Source organism: Mustelus asterias, chromosome 8, assembly GCF_964213995.1.
Source record: "Mustelus asterias chromosome 8, sMusAst1.hap1.1, whole genome shotgun sequence".
In the NCBI taxonomy this organism is placed as follows: domain Eukaryota; kingdom Metazoa; phylum Chordata; class Chondrichthyes; order Carcharhiniformes; family Triakidae; genus Mustelus; species Mustelus asterias.
The window spans coordinates 106,775,947-106,794,109 of record NC_135808.1 but is presented as its reverse complement, the minus strand read 5'-3'; the positions used below and the strand labels follow the sequence as shown (position 1 = coordinate 106,794,109).

Sequence of the window (18,163 nt, the reverse complement as noted above, 5' to 3'; positions counted from 1 at the left end):
ACCATGCCTCCAACTTTAGAAGGTATGGAAGGAGTAATACGCCATATGGATGAAATACCAGTGCATAGCTCCACACAAGAAGAGCATGACCACAAGGTCAGAGCAGTCCTGAGAATCTTGCAGGATGCAGGCCTAACACTGAATAAAAAATGTGTTTGCCAAACCTGTGATCAAGTTTCTAGGTCACACAGTACAAGGAATCACAGTTGATCCACAAAAAATAAAAGTTATCAGAGAGTTTTCACAACCCAGGAACTAATTGATCTTCAAAGGTTCCTCAGTATGGTGAGCCAAGTTGGCCAGTTCCAAGTAAATTTAGTAGAAGTCATTGAGCCATCTAGAACGTTGTTGAGACAGTCAGCAGTGGTACTAGAACATGGACCAGCAAAGTGCTTTAGAAAAGATTAAACAGCCTTTAGTCTCTTCTGGAATTTTGGCACATCATAACCCAGAATTACCAACCGTAGTAGCAGCAGATGCACCATCTACACATCTGGGGGCAGTTTTATTTCAAGTGCCGAGAGATGGTAAGCATAGACCAGTGTACTAACAGATCACTAACAGAAACAGAATAATGTGCAACTGTAGAAAAAGAAGCAACGTTGGAGTGAGAAAAATTTTCAGACTATGTTATGAGATTGCATTTCAAAATTGAAACAGACTTTAAGCCACTAGTCACTTTTTTGAACATGAAGGAATTTGCAAAGATGCCATCCAGAATCCCATAGTTCAAACTAAGATTGTTAAGATATGACTCCATCACAGAGTATGTGCAAGGCAAGTATCAAACAATGGCAGACGTGCTGTCATGAATAACATCAGGACCAAACAAGAAGATTTACACTTTGAGGAGGTTGTAACGTATACATTTTTAATCACTGAGCACTTACTTGCCACTGCAAACAAAGTTGCAGGAGACAAGCAAGCCCAACAATGAGATGATAAATGCCCTAAATCCTAGAATATTATCTGAAAGGATGGCCAGACTATATCCCCACTAATCTAATTCTACAGCAGTACTTTAAAGATCACAAACAATTCGCAGTCATTGACAACCTCCTGGTCTTCAGTCAGAGAATAATCTGGGAGGGTTTCAGCTTGACAATCTTCAAAGACTTCACCAAGGTCATCTAGAAATAGCAAAATGTTGTGCAAGAGTACAGCAATCAGTCTGGTGGCCAGATGTTATTCCCTCTAGAGACAAGATGATTTGTTGTGGTCTGATTTGTGCTGTAAACAGCCAACGATGGAAAGAACCGCTATTACCTTCTACTTTTTCATCAAGGCTATGGGAATGCCTGGGAATAGACTTATTTGAATTTAGGGGAAAACCTTCCTTATTATCACTGATTATTACAACAGATTGAAGCAAACACATTGCATAGCAGCAGAGCAGAAGCAATCATCAAATCCCTCCAGAGAATTAATGCAACATGTATGGAATCCCAGACATCATAGTGTCCGACAATGGGCTGTAGTTTGCTAATGAACTATTCCACAATTTTGCAAATGAATATGACTTTATTCATGTAACCAGTTCACCCCATTATCCTCAAGTGAATGGAGAAGCTGAGAGGGTACAACCTGTCAAAGATTTATTGAAGATTGAAAAAACAAAGCTCTTAATCTAGCTCTTCTGAGTTATCGAACCTCACCACGACAAAGTGGTTCTCACCCATCAGAATTAAAGTAAAAGTACAGTAAAGTTTATTTATTTGTCACAAGTAGGCTTACATTAACACTGCAATGAAGTTATTGTAAAACTCCCCTAGTCGCCACACTCCAGCGCCTGTTCAGGTACACTTAGGGGCAATTTAGCAAGGCCAATCCACCTAACCAGCACATTTGCAGAATGTAGGAGGAAACCGGAGCACCCGAAGGAAACCCACGCAGACACAGGGAGAGCGTGCAAACTCCACACAGACAGTGACCTAAGCCGGGAATCAAACCTGGGTCCCTAGCGCTGTGAGGCAGCAATGCTAGCCACTGTGCCACCGTGCCACCCCTAGAATTACTAATGGGAAAGAAATTGTGAACGCAGCTTCCATCTCTGACACACAAACTCAATCCCAATATCATCACGAATGACCATGCGAGGGTAAAATAGATTAAATAAGAACAGAGAAGCAAACGCGCTCGGAACTTTAACCACAGGCATAGAGCATCTGAATTACCAGTGCTGAAGCCTGGGGAGAAAGAATGTGTGTCCGAGACCAACAGTGAAAAGGCACAATCTTCAAAAGAATTCAACAACTGAGATTGTACAGGATTGAGACTGACCAGAGTACCATAAGCAGAAACCACAGCATCTTAATATTCATGGAAAGAAAGATTAGTAACTTGGGCTTACTACTCAGATCCTGAAGAGTAAGAAGAAGTAAGATCGAGCTCTACAGCCACCCAGGAGAAGAGCACTTACACCAAAAGATGGGGGAGTACTGAATATCCCCAATCTCAGAAAGGAATCAGAACGAGAACAGGGAGATTGGTCAAAGCATCTCAGAGACTAACTCTGCAGTCTGAAACTTTGAGGGGAGAGTTAGGAGGATGTAAATATGATTGGGATAAAGACTTGGGTGGAATGTAGAGTAACATCAGAAGCATGCATAATACTGATGTAAACATGATGTCAAATAACATTACTGTGACATTGTGATCTGGAAGGAGAAGTGTCAACCCTTATGCAGAGTTCCTGATAGTAGCTGTAAGTAAAGAGTAATGGTTTTAAGAAACTATAGTTTTGAGCAACTTACCTTGGGAGAATAGACTATCTAGATGCTGACCACACAACAAAAACAGATACGTGTAAAGTAATATATTTTAGGAGAAAGAGCAAGGAGGCCACATTCCCCAGGTGAAATGAGCATCTAAATAGGGGAACGAAAGCACTGGAGCTCCTGAGTGTAACTTCCCAGCTTGTCACTTTCACTGAAGAGGCTGTTTTCATGGTACACTTGCCATGGTGAATCTGGCCAGTTGCTATCTGGTTGGGGAACAGGCTCCAGGGTTGCAAAATCCAGGATTTAGGGTTAACATACCTCAAGATGGGCATCTTACTCAGTTCATTAAGCTCTCGATTACTTACCCGACAGACCCATAGGGCACAGTTTTACCAGCTCTTCATGCCACGCTCCCACTACAGCAAGATCGGAGAATTTGGTGTCCAACCAAATCTCAGTCCACTGCAGCAGGACGTGAAAATCCCAAGCGTGAATGGCCAAAGGGCTCGTCTTCAATGCTTCCCCTGGGAAGTCGGCAGTGGGTGGAGGGGGGTCACATCAGGATTCCAACTAAACATCAATTTTCAGGACCCTGTCCACACCGGAACCCACCTCTAACAGGCTGGTAACCTTCTGCCCATAGAATCTGGAAGCAATTTAGACTGATAAGTGATCCGACATTGAAACTGTATTGTATTTGCAGTATTAAAAAGGTGGATAGAACATTTGGATGCACATCGAGAAACACCGCAAGTAAAAGAGAATATTGACTTCATGTCCTGTTTTGATTAGGCAATAGCCCAAATATTTACTGCTGTAGGATTTGTTGTCTAGTGCGAGTTCAAAATAGAACAGATTGCTGGATTAGGTTACTCCCATTAAAACAAAGGTTAAACGATGAGGGAAGGAGTAGAGTCAAGTTGTTTTGAATTTAAATTTCCAAGAGAAATTAATTCAAATATAAATACGCTCAGTACAGAATTTATTAACCAGCAGGGCTTAGTCGCAAAATTTGAAACAAAATGTTTAATAAAGAAATGAGGTATAATGTACCTCTTTAGAATTGTATAATACTAGATAAGGGATGCACTGGTATATAAAATAGCTGTAATTAATTTGAAGGGATGAGACTCCCACACAGAATCACGGACATTTATGGCACAGGAAAAGGCCATTCGGACCATAAAAAGAGCTATCCAGCCTAATACCACTCTTCAGCTCTTGATCTGTAGCCTTGTAGTTTACAGCACCTCAAGTGCAGATCCAGTACTGTTTAAATGGAAGAAATTAATGGATTTTGTGAACATCAGAATTCACAGGGTGTTCACAACAGATTGTAATCACTGTTATACATTAAGGTATTGTGTGAACTCTTGAAGATGTTAATACCTTGTGATATAATTATTGTCCCCTATGCTCGTATCCTTGTATGCCATCACCATGTTCCATGTGCACAGGACGTGCATTTTACATGCATTTCTCTGCTTATTTTTTTGTCTTGCAGCACGGTGAAGGCATGTTTAACCGAGCAAAGTTGCTAAATATTGGCTACATGGAAGTACTGAAGGATGCAGAGTATGACTGCTTCGTATTCAGTGATGTGGACTTAATCCCAATGGATGACAGGAACCTCTACCACTGCTATGACCAGCCGCGTCATTTTGCCATTGCAATGGACAAATTTGGATTCAGGTGAGATTATCATTATTTCTTATTGCTGATGAGGATTGAACATTGCTATTGTTTAATTTCTTTTTTAAAAAATTGCTATCATTGGCCCTCACTGCAATATCAATAAACGTAGCAGAGTTGGACTGCTGGCAGATCATCAGAAACTTGGAAACAGATGCACCATTTAGAAGGGGGCAGTGAATGTGCATCTCATTTTTCTGGGCTATCATTTAGATTTCCATAGAATAGCAAACTTTTCAGTGTCCCTTTTTGGGAAGTCTGATCCTTGCCAAGTGTGCATGCGCAAGTTGTGATTATTAGTTAAAGGTAAAGTTGCCATAGTCCCAGATGACCGTAGGCCTTAAAGAGGAGAGCTGACTGGTGGTGATTTAACTTGAGGATACCACAGCTCAGGAGAGGAGCAAGGTTGAGAAGGCAGGCCTTCATGAATAACCTCAGCCAAAACAGGAATTGAACCTATGCCACTGGCATCGCTCTGCATCACAAAACCAGCTGTCCACCCAACTGAGCTAAACCGACCCCCATGATTAATAGCAACAGGGGGAATGGTGGATGAATTAAGGTATGTGAGTATCTTCCTCGTGTTCACTTTTTACCTGCACTTATGCTTGTGTTCAAGTGGCCTGCCAATTATTTCAGGCTACAACTGGATCACACCCTGACCACCCATTCCACTGAATATAATTTGACCGGTGCAAAATTTCTGTCAGAAGGGGATTTGAGATTTATTCTAGTTGTCTAAACCCTCAATTTGTTGTTGTCTATAACTCTCTTGCAGTCCTTTGTACTATGTAATTATAGATTTTTTTGTGAAAAATTACTTTTTCCACATGTTTCCAAGAACCCATTCCTTGTTTGATGTGTCCAAAGCTGAGCCTATGCCGTTGATGATATTTAATATCTTCCTCATCTTTCCTTTGCCTGCTTGTCACCAAATTCCCTTCTTTCCCCTTCCATTATGCCTGAAAGACACTAAGTACAGTATGTCTGCATTAAATCCCTGCTGCCTCTCAGGGAGACAGCTGAGAAATGCTACTCAGAATTTACACAAGAAAATGCAAGAAGGGCCACCAGGTCCCCAGTTTCTGACAGGACTGTGCATGGAAACGCGTAGTTTCCTGTTGTGATAAATTGAGACCACACATAAGGTAGTCGAATGCGTTGTTTAAAAAAAAGGATCTTTTTATAAAATGTTTAACAATAACAGCCAGTCGGCAGAACATTGATGACAGTAATAACTAAGAAAACAGGAGCACCGGTAAAACTGGTCTTGCTTGCAGAACACTTGCAGATTGAAAAGCCCTCCAAAACCCACACATGCTTAGAACCCTCAACAGATGCCAGTAAAATAATTAAGCAGGAGAAAAGACGCTCTGTAACATCTGTGTGGTATTCCTTATGTGAGACAGGGAATGTGATGTTGGAAATTTGGACTCTGGTCTTTGCAGTGAGTTTTGTCAGAGTTTCTCCCATTCCACTGCCATAACTTCAGTAGAAACTCAAGTTGTATGTATTTCCACCAAGTTATACCAGTGGAGCCCTGAGGAAATTTAAAGTGGTTTCAGATACAGTGCTGCTGACAAATGACCTAAGCATGTTATGTTTTAGGCCATGTCTATGCTGTGCAATAACTTTTATAAGATAGTATAACCTATAGGTGTTAAAGTAATATCCCAAGTGATCCAGACTGCATATACATGATGTTAACATACCTGTTTATTCAATCTTTTTGATGGTGGATTAAGTGGACATTTGGTGTGATGAGAGCAGATATTAATCATGAGACTGTTTTATTCGCAGCAAGCGGGCGCACAAATAGTACAGCTTGACTTCACTTAACACAAGACAATTGATACATTACATTTCCCTAATTCAATGCTTGATTTGAATAAAATGAATTCAAAATATTAAAGTTGAAAGTAAATATCGTGTGGAAAATAAGATTTAGCATGTTCTGCAATATCAATGTCATATTGTCATATGCTAGGAAACAAGCTTGTATGGGTGTGACTAGCTTAATTGAATTGGAGACAGTTAGAGTGCAAGGGTCAAACGTCAGTAAAGGAGGTGTGGAGGTAAGTAGTTTGAAATGGTAATGGACAGAGTGCCCGGAGAATATGAATAGGAATTTACATAAGGCAAATGAAATAAGTGGTTTAAAGTTGGCTGTTGTATTTCAAAAGAAGTGTATACAATTGGAAGATTGTAAATAGGTGAGGCAAAATAGTATAAGTTTACTTTTAAAATATCATAGCCATAAAGTATTAAGATAGAATAGGTTGGTCAATTCTGGGAAAAATACTTTGAAATGATTGTAGAAATAATAGTGTAAGATCAAATGGAAAAAACAGATTTCAAGAAACATTGAAGACTGTGTTGTTTTGTGTGGCTGTGAGATCTTGAACAAAACAGTGTGTGTGTTGAAGTCAGATCTGTAAACACCAGTTTGCCTTCAGAGAACACTGGAATAGTGTTAGGACATTGTGTGGTAGTGTTACTGGAATTTGCTATAGAGTAAATTATATGAGGACTGTTACTATCAAAAATGCACTGCCAAGTGAGGTGGTTGAGGCAGACACGTTAGCGACATTTAAAACTTATTTGGATAGACATATGAGTAGGCAGGGAATGGAGGGATACAGGCGGTTGGTGTAGATAGGGTGATGTGATTGGCGCAGGCTTGGTGGGCCGAAGGGCCTGTTCCTGTGCTTTTCTGTCCTTTGTTCTAAAAGGGTGTTTAGTACTGAGTTTATTTAAGCCACAATCTTTTAGGAAATTATTGTGAAGTATTGTTAACTGTGTAAAAGTGTTCTTGTATTTTAACGTTTTTTTTTAGATTCAATAAAAAGTTAAATTTAATACATAAAATCAACACAATTGGTCTGTGAGTTACTTATCTTGACTTCAGAAAACTCATCATAATACACAAATTGTAAAATCCTCCTAACCTTTCCTCCATAGTTGTTCTGCTAAGAGATATAAATCAGAATTTCAGAATGGTTCCCAGGTGCAGGGTAATTGCCCATCACAAGTTGCTCATCACAGGCAATTGCTGTGCATTCCTGGCCTGGGGTCCTCGGGAGGTCCCCCAGTGCATCTTCTGGGGGTACCTCTGAAGTACAACCCCCGAGAGATCAAAGATTCTGGGGCAATATATTCATCAGAAATGCTCTGAAGCATGCAAATTCAAAACATTCCAATTAAAGATGAGGGTGCATTGCGTGGAAAATAATTGACTCCTAGGCATGACTGCAGAACAAATAGTGGATACAAGGGGTGGAATTTTAACCCTGCCATGCTGTTCCCAATGGTGGACCAGAAGTGGACTCCACTTGTATTCTCTTGTTTTTTGCTGGGTCTCATGTGATTCCAATTAACATTAAAAGTGCCAGCACCAGGTACGGGAGTCACATGTGATCATGCGGACTTTCAGTCTGATGTCAGCTGACAATGCAGCAAGTACAGGCAGGCTATAACAGAGCCTCCTGGATAAACAGGGAGGCTCTCCATCACGGTTACAACTTTCCTGCCCAACTCCACTGCCATTAACAGAAGACTTATTGAGAGCACAAAGGTGGAAAAGGTGTGTTTCAAATTTAAGTTTCACTTGTAAATAATTCACATTGCATTATACTTGATTCATGTGCGTATCATTTGCTATTTGTTAAGACTAGCTTAGTCATAAGTTCATAAGATATAGGAGCAGAATTAGGCCATTTGACCCATTGAGTCCTCTCCGCCATTCGATCATGGCTGATATGCTCCTCATCCCCATTTTCCTGCCTTCTCCCCATTACCTTTCAACCCGTTACCAATTAAAAATCTGTCTAACTCCTCCTTAAATTTACTCACTGTCCCAACATCCACCACACTTTGGGGTAGTGAATTCCACAGATTCACAACCTTTTGCAAGAAGCAGTTTCTCCTCAACTCTGTTTTAAATTTGCCACTGCTTATTCTAAGACTATCACCACTCATCCTAGAATGCCCCACCAGCAGAAGCATTCGCTCTACATCTACTTTATCCATATCTTTTATCATCTTGTATACCTCAATTTGATCTCCCCTCATTCTTCTAAATTCCAGAGGGTAAAGGCCTAAACTGTTCTACCTCTCATCTTGGGAATCCATCTAGTGAACCTCCTCTGAACTGCCTCCAATGCCACTACATCTTTCCTCAAATAAGGGGACCAAAACTGTGCACAATACTCCATGTGCGGCCTCACCAATGCCTTGTACAGTTGCAACAATACTTCCTTACCTTTATATTCTATTCCTTTAACTATAAATGCCAACATTCCATTCACTTTCTTTATTATCTGCTGTACCTGCATGCTAGTTTTCTGTGACTCATGAATGAGGACACCCAAATCCCTCTGCACTGGAGCACCCCCGAAGTCTCTCCCCATTTAGATAATAAGGCAGCTTCCCAATTTTCCGACCAAAGTGCATGACCTCACACTTATCCACGTTAAACTCCATCTGCCACATTTTGGCCCACTCTCCTAATCTTATATCCATTTGTAAGGTTCTTATTTCCTCATTGCAACTTACTGTCCCGCCTATTTTTGTGTCAGAGAGATAAATGTACTGGAAGGTCAGATGGTTGTCATGTAATGATGGTTAAGGGGGGATTGGAGACATTTCTTTATTGTGGAAGAAATGAAGATGTGTTTTTGCATTCAATCTTTATTGGATGTTCATGTTGGTGTCCAGTTTTCTACTTGCCAGTCTATGGGACCTGGCTGAACTTGCAGGTTCAGCTGGCCCTCCCTGCAATGCATGTTAAATACATTGTCCTGGATGACTCTCCACATGAATAATTGAAATGTTTAGGTGAACTTAAAGCCCTGGAGGCACTCCACCAGCCAACACCATGAGATGGACCCACATTTGGACAGTGCTAACACCACTCTGTGGGACCCTCATTTTCTTACCTTGATTGACTGTTCCCACCACACCCATGAGGTCAGGCCCTTCCCACTTCACTCCTCATTTCCCCCAGACCCACTCTTCCACCCCAATCCACACCTCCCCTCATCACTGGCTCATCACTGCAGGTCCTGAGCCTCCATGCAAGTTGCCATCCTCCTGCTCCCCTCCCTTATGCCACAGAGTCCATCAAGGAAAGCCGCTGACCTCAGGCACAACTGCACAAAGCCGACTGTTGCACGCCATCTTTAAATGACCGTGAACTGGGTGCCATGAGATTCTCGTGTGACACTAACTTTATCATGAAGGTAGGCTGTGAAAAGTTTTAATATAATGAGTACTCATGACATGTGAATGTGTTCCAAGCAAGAAGCCACCAAGCATGCTGTGAGGCCCAACCTGGATAAATCGCTGAATCTGAACCCACCATCAGGAACGCTAAATCTGCCTAATTAAGCCAACTACGTTTCCCGCTATTCCAGGCCTCATTAAATACATCCCCTCCCCAAAGGTATTTTAAACATGGCAAACAACAGCCAGTAAAAAAGGATATCAGGTGGTTAGATGCTGCAGAAAGCCAGAAGCTTTCAATATTTGGAAATTGCAGCTGACAGGTGCATAGATCTCTCTTACTATGAACTGCAGCAGGTAATATTTGTCTAAACTTTGCAACACTTGGGACTCCGTATCACATGTTGCCAACCATTAACTGGCAGGTAGCAACAAAACACAATAGAGGACAGTGGGAAACATAGGTTACTCATTGCAGACTAAAGCAAAAAATCTTCTGAGGATAAGAGTTCTGTTGATTGTGTCTGATTGCCAACACAGCCAGACCGGCCATCACTCAGACAGAATTTTTATTAAGGAGGGCGATACATGTACAGAAAACTAATTTCTCAATGTAAGATATTTTAGAAAAATAAACATAGTGAAGTAATTAATTACATCTCGAATTTAAAGGTAGCCCTCTGACTGGAGCTCTCGCAAGAATACTGAGTGTAGACAGGATGAGAGCTTCACTGGGGTTGTGTTATAACAGAATCCCTTGTTCGGTGGGGTTTATTATTCAAATTAAGCCCCGGCCATAACCTGCACATTGAAATAATTTGTATTCCTGGCAGTCGGTTCCCCTCCTCGATGAAGAAATTGAATGTAAGCCTTGCAGATGTTCCTGTCGCAAAGAGCGCTGCATAACACAACTTCTCATTCAGGGAAATTTCAAACAGACAGTTTGATCAATCAGATATGTCCTGGGACTCGTGAATATATATTATTAGTAAAAAGAACCAGCAGGAAATTTTTAAAATTATACCACCATAAAAGCCAGGGTTGGGCCAACGTTGTTTCATTAGGCTTATGGAAAGCTCTTGTTTATGACAGGTTTGTGTTGTCACTGTTTTAAGACAGCTGCAAGGGTAAAATACATGCTTGTCAAATTCGTCACTAAATTATGTTCTTGCCTTTAGAGTTAATGTTATTTGAAGAATGTGATGCTTGAATAAATAAAGGTGACCTTTCAGACTTATCAGGACAGCCAGTGAGTTACACTAAAAGGTGAATTTTAACTCTGGTGATAGATTGTGATCCCCTTTCATTTAGAGGTTGACAGTTGAAGAAGTGGCCTCTAAATTGTGGATTGTTCTATGGACTGACTGCGCGGTGTTCCACTCGAACTCCTATTAGGTTCTTAAGCGATAAACCATACAATTCCTTCTGTGAAGAAGGTAACCCAAAGAGTGGATGCTGTGAATAGTAAATAATTACACCTCGGCATGCTCCAGTTATGATTGAGTCATTTTCAAAATAATTCCACTTGCACTTGCACTAGATTCATAAATTTATCCAGGAGGGTAAGCCAAGAGATGTTGTTGAATGCTGTCTGTTTATACCATTGTTAGCAGTTTGACTAGATCTAACAAATCTTTTGCCCTACCCCCCCGCCTTTATCACTGCCAAGCTTTTAACTATGTGGGAGCAAACAGTTGGCAGCGAGAGAAAAGATGCCTGAAAAGTATGCCGATCACGGGGACAGGAATGGGCATATGCTTCAGTCGCTCAGTAATTCTGCAACGTTTCTTCCTAGCTGCCAGACAATCCCCCTATTATACCCAACTGCGAATCACGTTTCAGTTTAAACAGGCAGTATATTAAAGGACTGTTTTTAGTGCAGTTGAGTTAGCTGTTCTGGTACAAAAGTATCAGTCTCTTTCTAATAATAATTTATGCCTTGAATTTTGACTGTCAAGGTGAATAATTAACAACTTCCTGAGCGCAAATATTTGTAACAAAGAAAGACCAAACAAAGAGATTGCTGTATATTTCTGACTGAAGTCTCTATTCTGAGCAGAATAAAGCCCGAGTTTAGTCATTCTTGGGGCTGTACATGCTGGCGGGGAGGCTTGTTGGGAGATGTGAGACCGTGATTGCAGCTAAAATAGAAACAGAAATTACTGGAAGAGAAAGAGGAAAGCAGAGCTAACGAGCTGCAAGTTGTGACTGCGCAGATAGCTCCCCAGCCCTTCCCCCACCTCCCTTCCTATCAACGACTTCCCCCATAGGCAAAGTCAGCTTGGAGTCAAATTGCCTCCCATAACAGCCTGACCTATAGCCATAACCAACTGCAAATGGGCTAAATTGCCTGACATGAAATATGCCTGATGAAATATATCCTAGGATTCTTTGGGAGGCAAGGGATGAGATTGCAGAGCCTTTGGCTTTGATCTTTGGGTCCTCGCTGTCCACGGGGATGGTGCCAGAGGACTGGAGAATGGCGAATGTTGTTCCTCTGTTTAAGAAAGGGAATAGAAATGACCCTGGTAATTATAGACCGGTTAGTCTTACTTCGGTGGTTGGTAAATTGATGGAAAAGGTCCTTAGGGATGGGATTTATGACCATTTAGAAAGATGCGGATTAATCCGGGATAGTCAGCACGGATTCGTGAAGGGCAAGTCGTGCCTCACAAATTTGATTGAATTTTTTGAGGAGGTAACTAAGTGTGTTGATGAAGGTAGGGCAGTTGATGTCATATACATGGATTTTAGTAAGGCGTTTGATAAGATCCCCCATGGTCGGCTTATGATGGAAGTGAGGAGGTGTGGGATAGAGGGAAAGTTGGCCGATTGGATAGGTAACTGGCTGTCTGATCGAAGACAGAGGGTGGTGGTGGATGGAACGTTTTCGGATTGGAGGCAGTGCCACAGGGATCAGTGCTTGGTCCTCTGCTCTTGGTGATTTTTATTAATGACTTAGAGGAGGGGGCTGAAGGGTGGATCAGTAAATTTGCTGATGACACCAAGATTGGTGGAGTAGTGGATGAGGTGGAGGGCTGTTGTAGGCTGCAAAGAGACATAGATAGGATGCAAAGCTGGGCTGAAAAATGGCAAATGGAGTTTAACCCTGATAAATGTGAGGTGATTCATTTTGGTAGGACTAATTTAAATGTGGATTACAGGGTCAAAGGTAGGGTTCTGAAGACTGGAGGAACAGAGAGATCTTGGGGTCCATATCCGCAGATCTCTAAAGGTTGCCACTCAAGTGGATAGAGCTGTGAAGAAGGCCTATAGTGTGTTAGCTTTTATTAACAGGGGGTTGGAGTTTAAGAGCCGTGGGGTTATGCTGCAACTGTACAGGACCTTGGTGAGACCACATTTGGAATATTGTGTGCAGTTCTGGTCACCTCACTATAAGAAGGATGTGGAAGCGCTGGAAAGAGTGCAGAGGAGATTTACCAGGATGCTGCCTGGTTTGGAGGGTAGGTCTTATGAGGAAAGGTTGAGGGAGATAGGGCTGTTCTCTCTGGAGCGGAGGAGGCTAAGGGGAGTCAATAGAGGTTTATAAAATGATGAAGGGGATAGATAGAGTGAACGTTCAAAGACTATTTCCTCGGGTGGATGGAGCTATTACAAGGGGGCATAACTATAGGGTTCATGGTGGGAGATATAGGCAGGATATCAGAGGTAGGTTCTTTACGCAGAGAGTGGTTGGGGTGTGGAATGGACTGCCTGCAGTGATAGTGGAGTCAGACACTTTAGGAACATTTAAGCGGTTATTGGATAGGCACATGGAGCACACCAGGATGATAGGGAGTGGGATAGCTTGATCTTGGTTTCGGATAAAGCTCGGCACAACATCATGGGCCGAAGGGCCTGTTCTGTGCTGTACTGTTCTATGACATAAGGACTTTGTGCATTCAGGAGCTGCTGGCCACTCAGATTGGCTGCGGGGTATTGGGAAGGTTTGGGAGGAGTGCACCAGTGGGGTGGGGGCAGGTGCTGTGTTTTGGTGAGAAGGCGGATAGGAAGAAAAGGGGTTACTATCTGAGGGGGATTGTCCCCAATACGCCAAATGCGCCCCCACCCTCACCCCCCTGAAGATCGTACTCCACTTCCTTCCCACCCTTTCAAAAGATTATTTAAAGAAAAGGCTTATGAACTCATAGAATCATAGAATCCCTACAGTGAGGAGTAGTCCATTCAGCCCATCGAGCCTGTACCAACAACAATCCCACCAAGGCCCTATCCCCATAACCCCACATATTTATGCTGCTAATCTTCCTGACACTAGGGTCAATTTAGTGTGGCCAATCCACCTAACCCGTACATATTTGGACTATGGGAGGAAACTGGAGCACCCGGAGGAAACCCACGCAGACACGGGGAGAATGTGCAAACTCAACACAGACAATCACCTGAGGCTGGAATCAAATGCGGGCCCCTGGCGCTGTGAGGCAACAGTGCTAACCACTGCACAACTGTGCTGCCCATGCCACTTTTGCCTGCCTCCCATGCCATAACATGGCATGGGTTGTGTATAATTGAAACTAATTAGCTTATTAACAAGAATGGGGAGGAGGTGGTGCTGTGGCATCCTCCTTACTTTACATGCCCCCCTGCCAACAAAATACCGGTGGGGGCATGTAAATTCCAGCCCAGGGATTCAGGTCTGTGACCATTCATCAGAACTGAGAAAATTTAGAAATGTAATAGGTTTTGAGCCAGTGAGAGTGGGAAGAAGAAGAGTGGAAAGTATAAAGTATAAAAGGGGAAACTCCAAAGTGTCAATGGCAGTGGGGCGTGGTAAAGAAACTAAAGACTTACCTAGCGAAGGTGCGAATGGCAGGACAGCTGCTGTCCAAACAACGCAATTCAAAAAGAAATGAAAAACGGAACCAATCCAGCAAAAGGAAGAAACAGATCAGTGGAAGTGGTTGTGAAATAAAATTGCTGAACTTCATATTGAGCCCAGAAGGCTGCAAAGTGCTCTGTCGAAAATTCAGGTGCTGCTCCTCAACATTATGTTGAGCTTCATTGGAACACTGTAGCAAGCCGATGACCAGAGTGGGAACAAGGTGGTGGATTAAGATGACAGGCGACTTGTAGATTCATGACCACATTTGTGTACTGAATGGAGGTGTTCTGCCAGAACTCATCCAGAGTGCATTTTGTCTTCCCATTGTAGAGGAGACTATGGCCGGAATTCTCCCACCTTGCCTGCAGCTGGGATTCTCCGGTCAGAGATTTGGCTGAGCGCCAAATTCTCTGTTTTTGTCGGCAGCGGAAGCAGGGCATGCAAGACCATACATTTCTGGCCTAAATTGAATCTAGCATACCAAGTTGAAGTATAATTTAGTTTCTGTTTCTGAAAGGAGTATGTGGGGCCTTGCACAATGAGAAGGGAGGAGGTAAAAGGGAATGTGTTGCATCTTCTGCATTTCCATGGAAAGGTGTCATAGGAAAGGGTGGAAACATTGGGATTGATTGAGGAGTGGGCCAGAATATCGCCAGGAGAGAATGGTCCCTTTGGGATGCTGAAAGGAGAGGGAGAGGTGTTTAAATGGTGGCATCATGACAGAGGTGGCAGAAATGGCAGAATGTGACCTAATGGATAGAGAGGTTGGTGGGGGGGGGAAAGCGAGATCAATGGTTTATGGTTCTGTTATGTTATCTGGGATGGAGGAGGACTACTGCCAACTACATTTGCCAGTTGTAGCTTTCTTCGGCTGGGCATTTGCTTGGCACATCTTCCCCTTCACCACTTTAACAGCGGTGGAATCCCTCTTTATAAGAGTAATTTATTAGTTTGGATAGAGGTTGGCTAACCAACAGAAAGCAGAGAGTTGGGCTAAATGGGTCTATTTCTGGTTGGCAAGAAATAATAGTGGGGTGCTACAGGGTTAGGTCCTCGGGCCCCAACTATTTACAATCTATATTAATGACTTGGATGCAAGAATAGTAGGTACCATAGTCACATTTGCAGATGATACTAAAATAGCTGGGATAGTAAGTTGCGATAATGAAATGAGAAATTTACAGATGGTTATGGATAGACATGGGGCAAAATTTGGCAGATGGAGTTTAACATGGATAGGTGTGGGGTTATCCATTTTGTAGGAAAAATGGACAAATTATTCTCTAAGTAAAGGGAAACTTTGGAGCGCTTCAGTGCAGAGGGATCTGGGTGTCCACGTGCATGAATCATTAAAAAACAGTATGCAGGTACAGCAGGTAATAAAGAAGGCAAATAGAATTTTAGCATTTATTGCTAAAGGAATAGAATATAAAAGTAGCGAAGTGTTGCTGCTACTACACAAAGCATTAGTGAGACTGCACTTAGAATATTGTGTACAGTTTAGGTCCCCTTACCTGAGGAGGGATGTAGTTGCATTGGAGGCAGTTCAGAGAGGGTTCACTAGATTAATTCCAGAAATGAGGGGTTTGTCTTACGAAGAGAGATTGGGCAGTTTAGGCCTATACCCTGGATATTGAAGAATGAGAAGAGATCTAATTGAGGCGTCCAAGATGATAAGGGGGATTGACAAAGTAGACGTAGAGAATGTGTTTCCTCTTGTAGGGCAATCTAGAACAAGAGGTCATAGTTTTAGGATAATGGGTGGCAAATTTAAAACAGTGTTAAAGAGAAATTACTTCTCTCAAAGGGTTGTGTGTCTGTGCAGTTCACTACCCCAGAGCGAGGTGGATACTGGGGCATTGAGTAAATTTAAGGAAGAGTTGGACAGATTTTTAATTAGTAAGGGTTTGAAGGGCTATGATGAACAGGCAGGAAAGTGAAGTTGAGGCCGAGATGAGATCAGCCATGATCATATTGGTTGGCGGAGCAGGCTTGAGGGGCTAAATTGCCTACTCCTGCTCCTAGTTCTTATGTTTGTAAAGAAGATGCCGTGGTTATGGTTACAGAGTGGGAGAACCCAAAGGAAATTCTTAGCATTCGTGGCCACAGTCTTAATATCATTGGCAAAAGGATTTTTTTCCCCAAGGGAGTTGTCAAGATCTGGAAATCTGCCTGAAAACGGATTCCATAAATAATTTTAAAAGGGAGCTGGCCAGGTACTTGATGATAAGAAACAGATAACAAAGTTGGGTTGTGGGACTCAACATGGTTACACTTTCAAAGAGCCAGCACAGATGCAGCAAGCCAAATAGGTACCTCCCGTGCTGTAAGTCTCCATGATTAAGCCTTACAAAGCAGCCTGTCCTTTTCCTTGGTCTGTCATATTCCTCCTGATGAGAAACCCAGTGACCAAGTTATCTTAGAGGCATGGGCCCACAAGATCCTCAAACAGTAATTTCTGTAAGCCTCTTAAGTATCATTAATATTTTCACTTTAAACATACAGATAAAACAAAATTGTGCAACTGGTACACGATATCCGTTGTTACTGTCAATATGCACATCTGTTGTCACATCTACACTTAATTGCCTTAAAATATTTTCGCTAAAACTGTGGAAAATCACAAGTGAAGAGATTAGTGAGCGACAACAATAGCTGTCAATTAGGTTTATATTGTATAGAAGGATGCATCAATGATGTCCAATCTCTGAATTCTGCCATTAAAATTTGTCAATTAGATTTTGGAAAAATCTTTGGTTATTTCCCTATTAAACACTCTACATAGTCCTGAGACCAGTTCTGGAACATAATTAAATGTATAAAGAATGATATATTTCACTACAACGCAATGAAGTTTACTTGTTCAGTTTTACTTCCTGTCATTGAATCTGTCTCTGAACACTTCTGCTCCAAGTCCTTATCATAGAAAAGACCAGGCTATAATTTAGAGACAACCTTCCTGTTGCCGCTGTTGTATTCTCTCGCCTTTTACGCTTTGACCAGTTGCATATAGCATTCAGTCATGAGCGGGACAGTGGTACAGTGGTTAGCACCGCTGCCTCACAGTGCAAGGACCCTTGTTCGATTCTAGCCTCGGGGTTCCTGTTTGGAGTTTGCACATTCTCCCCTTGTCTGTGTGGGTTTCCTCCAGGTGCTCTGGTTTCCTCCCACGCTCCAAAGATGTGCACGTTAGGTTTATTGGCCATGTTAAATTGAGCCTTAAGTGTCAGGGAGATTAACAGTGTAAATATGTGGGGTTGCAGGGATAGGGCCTGGGTGGGATTATTGGTGGTGCAGACTTGATAGGCCAAATGGTCTCCTGCTGTACTATGGAGATTCTATGATTTTTTGGAGTATTATTTGTTCCCTATAGCTATTTCCACACCCCCGCCACCCCTCTTCTACTCCCTGTTCTCTGCTCTCTTCCCTGTTGAGGTTGTTAGCCGTGAAGTCTGCATGTGAACTCCAGCAGTCTTTTGTGTAGGTTTTTCCCATCTGCCTATTTTATTTCTTCAGCCATGCATACAGAATCTCTGTCCATGCCAAGCTCTGCACATACAAGATTAGAGCCCTATTTTGTTTCAGGCTTGCTCAATGTATTCTTTTCAACAGTGACTACATTCTAGATTTACTTTTGCAGTTTTTTTTAAGACAAACTAAAATTACTAAATTCGTTAAAATGTTCTCT

The 18,163-nt window shown here is 42.2% G+C and overlaps 1 protein-coding gene across 1 annotated transcript in view; it reads left to right on the top strand.

Annotated features, from left to right (window-relative positions):
* b4galt2 (UDP-Gal:betaGlcNAc beta 1,4- galactosyltransferase, polypeptide 2) overlaps positions 1–18,163 on the top strand; it is a 352,031-nt gene that overhangs the window by 254,232 nt on the left and 79,636 nt on the right. The window contains exon 3 of the mRNA XM_078218681.1: positions 4,225–4,412. Coding sequence (XP_078074807.1) covers positions 4,225–4,412 — 188 coding nt within the window. The remainder of the gene's footprint in view (positions 1–4,224; positions 4,413–18,163) is intronic.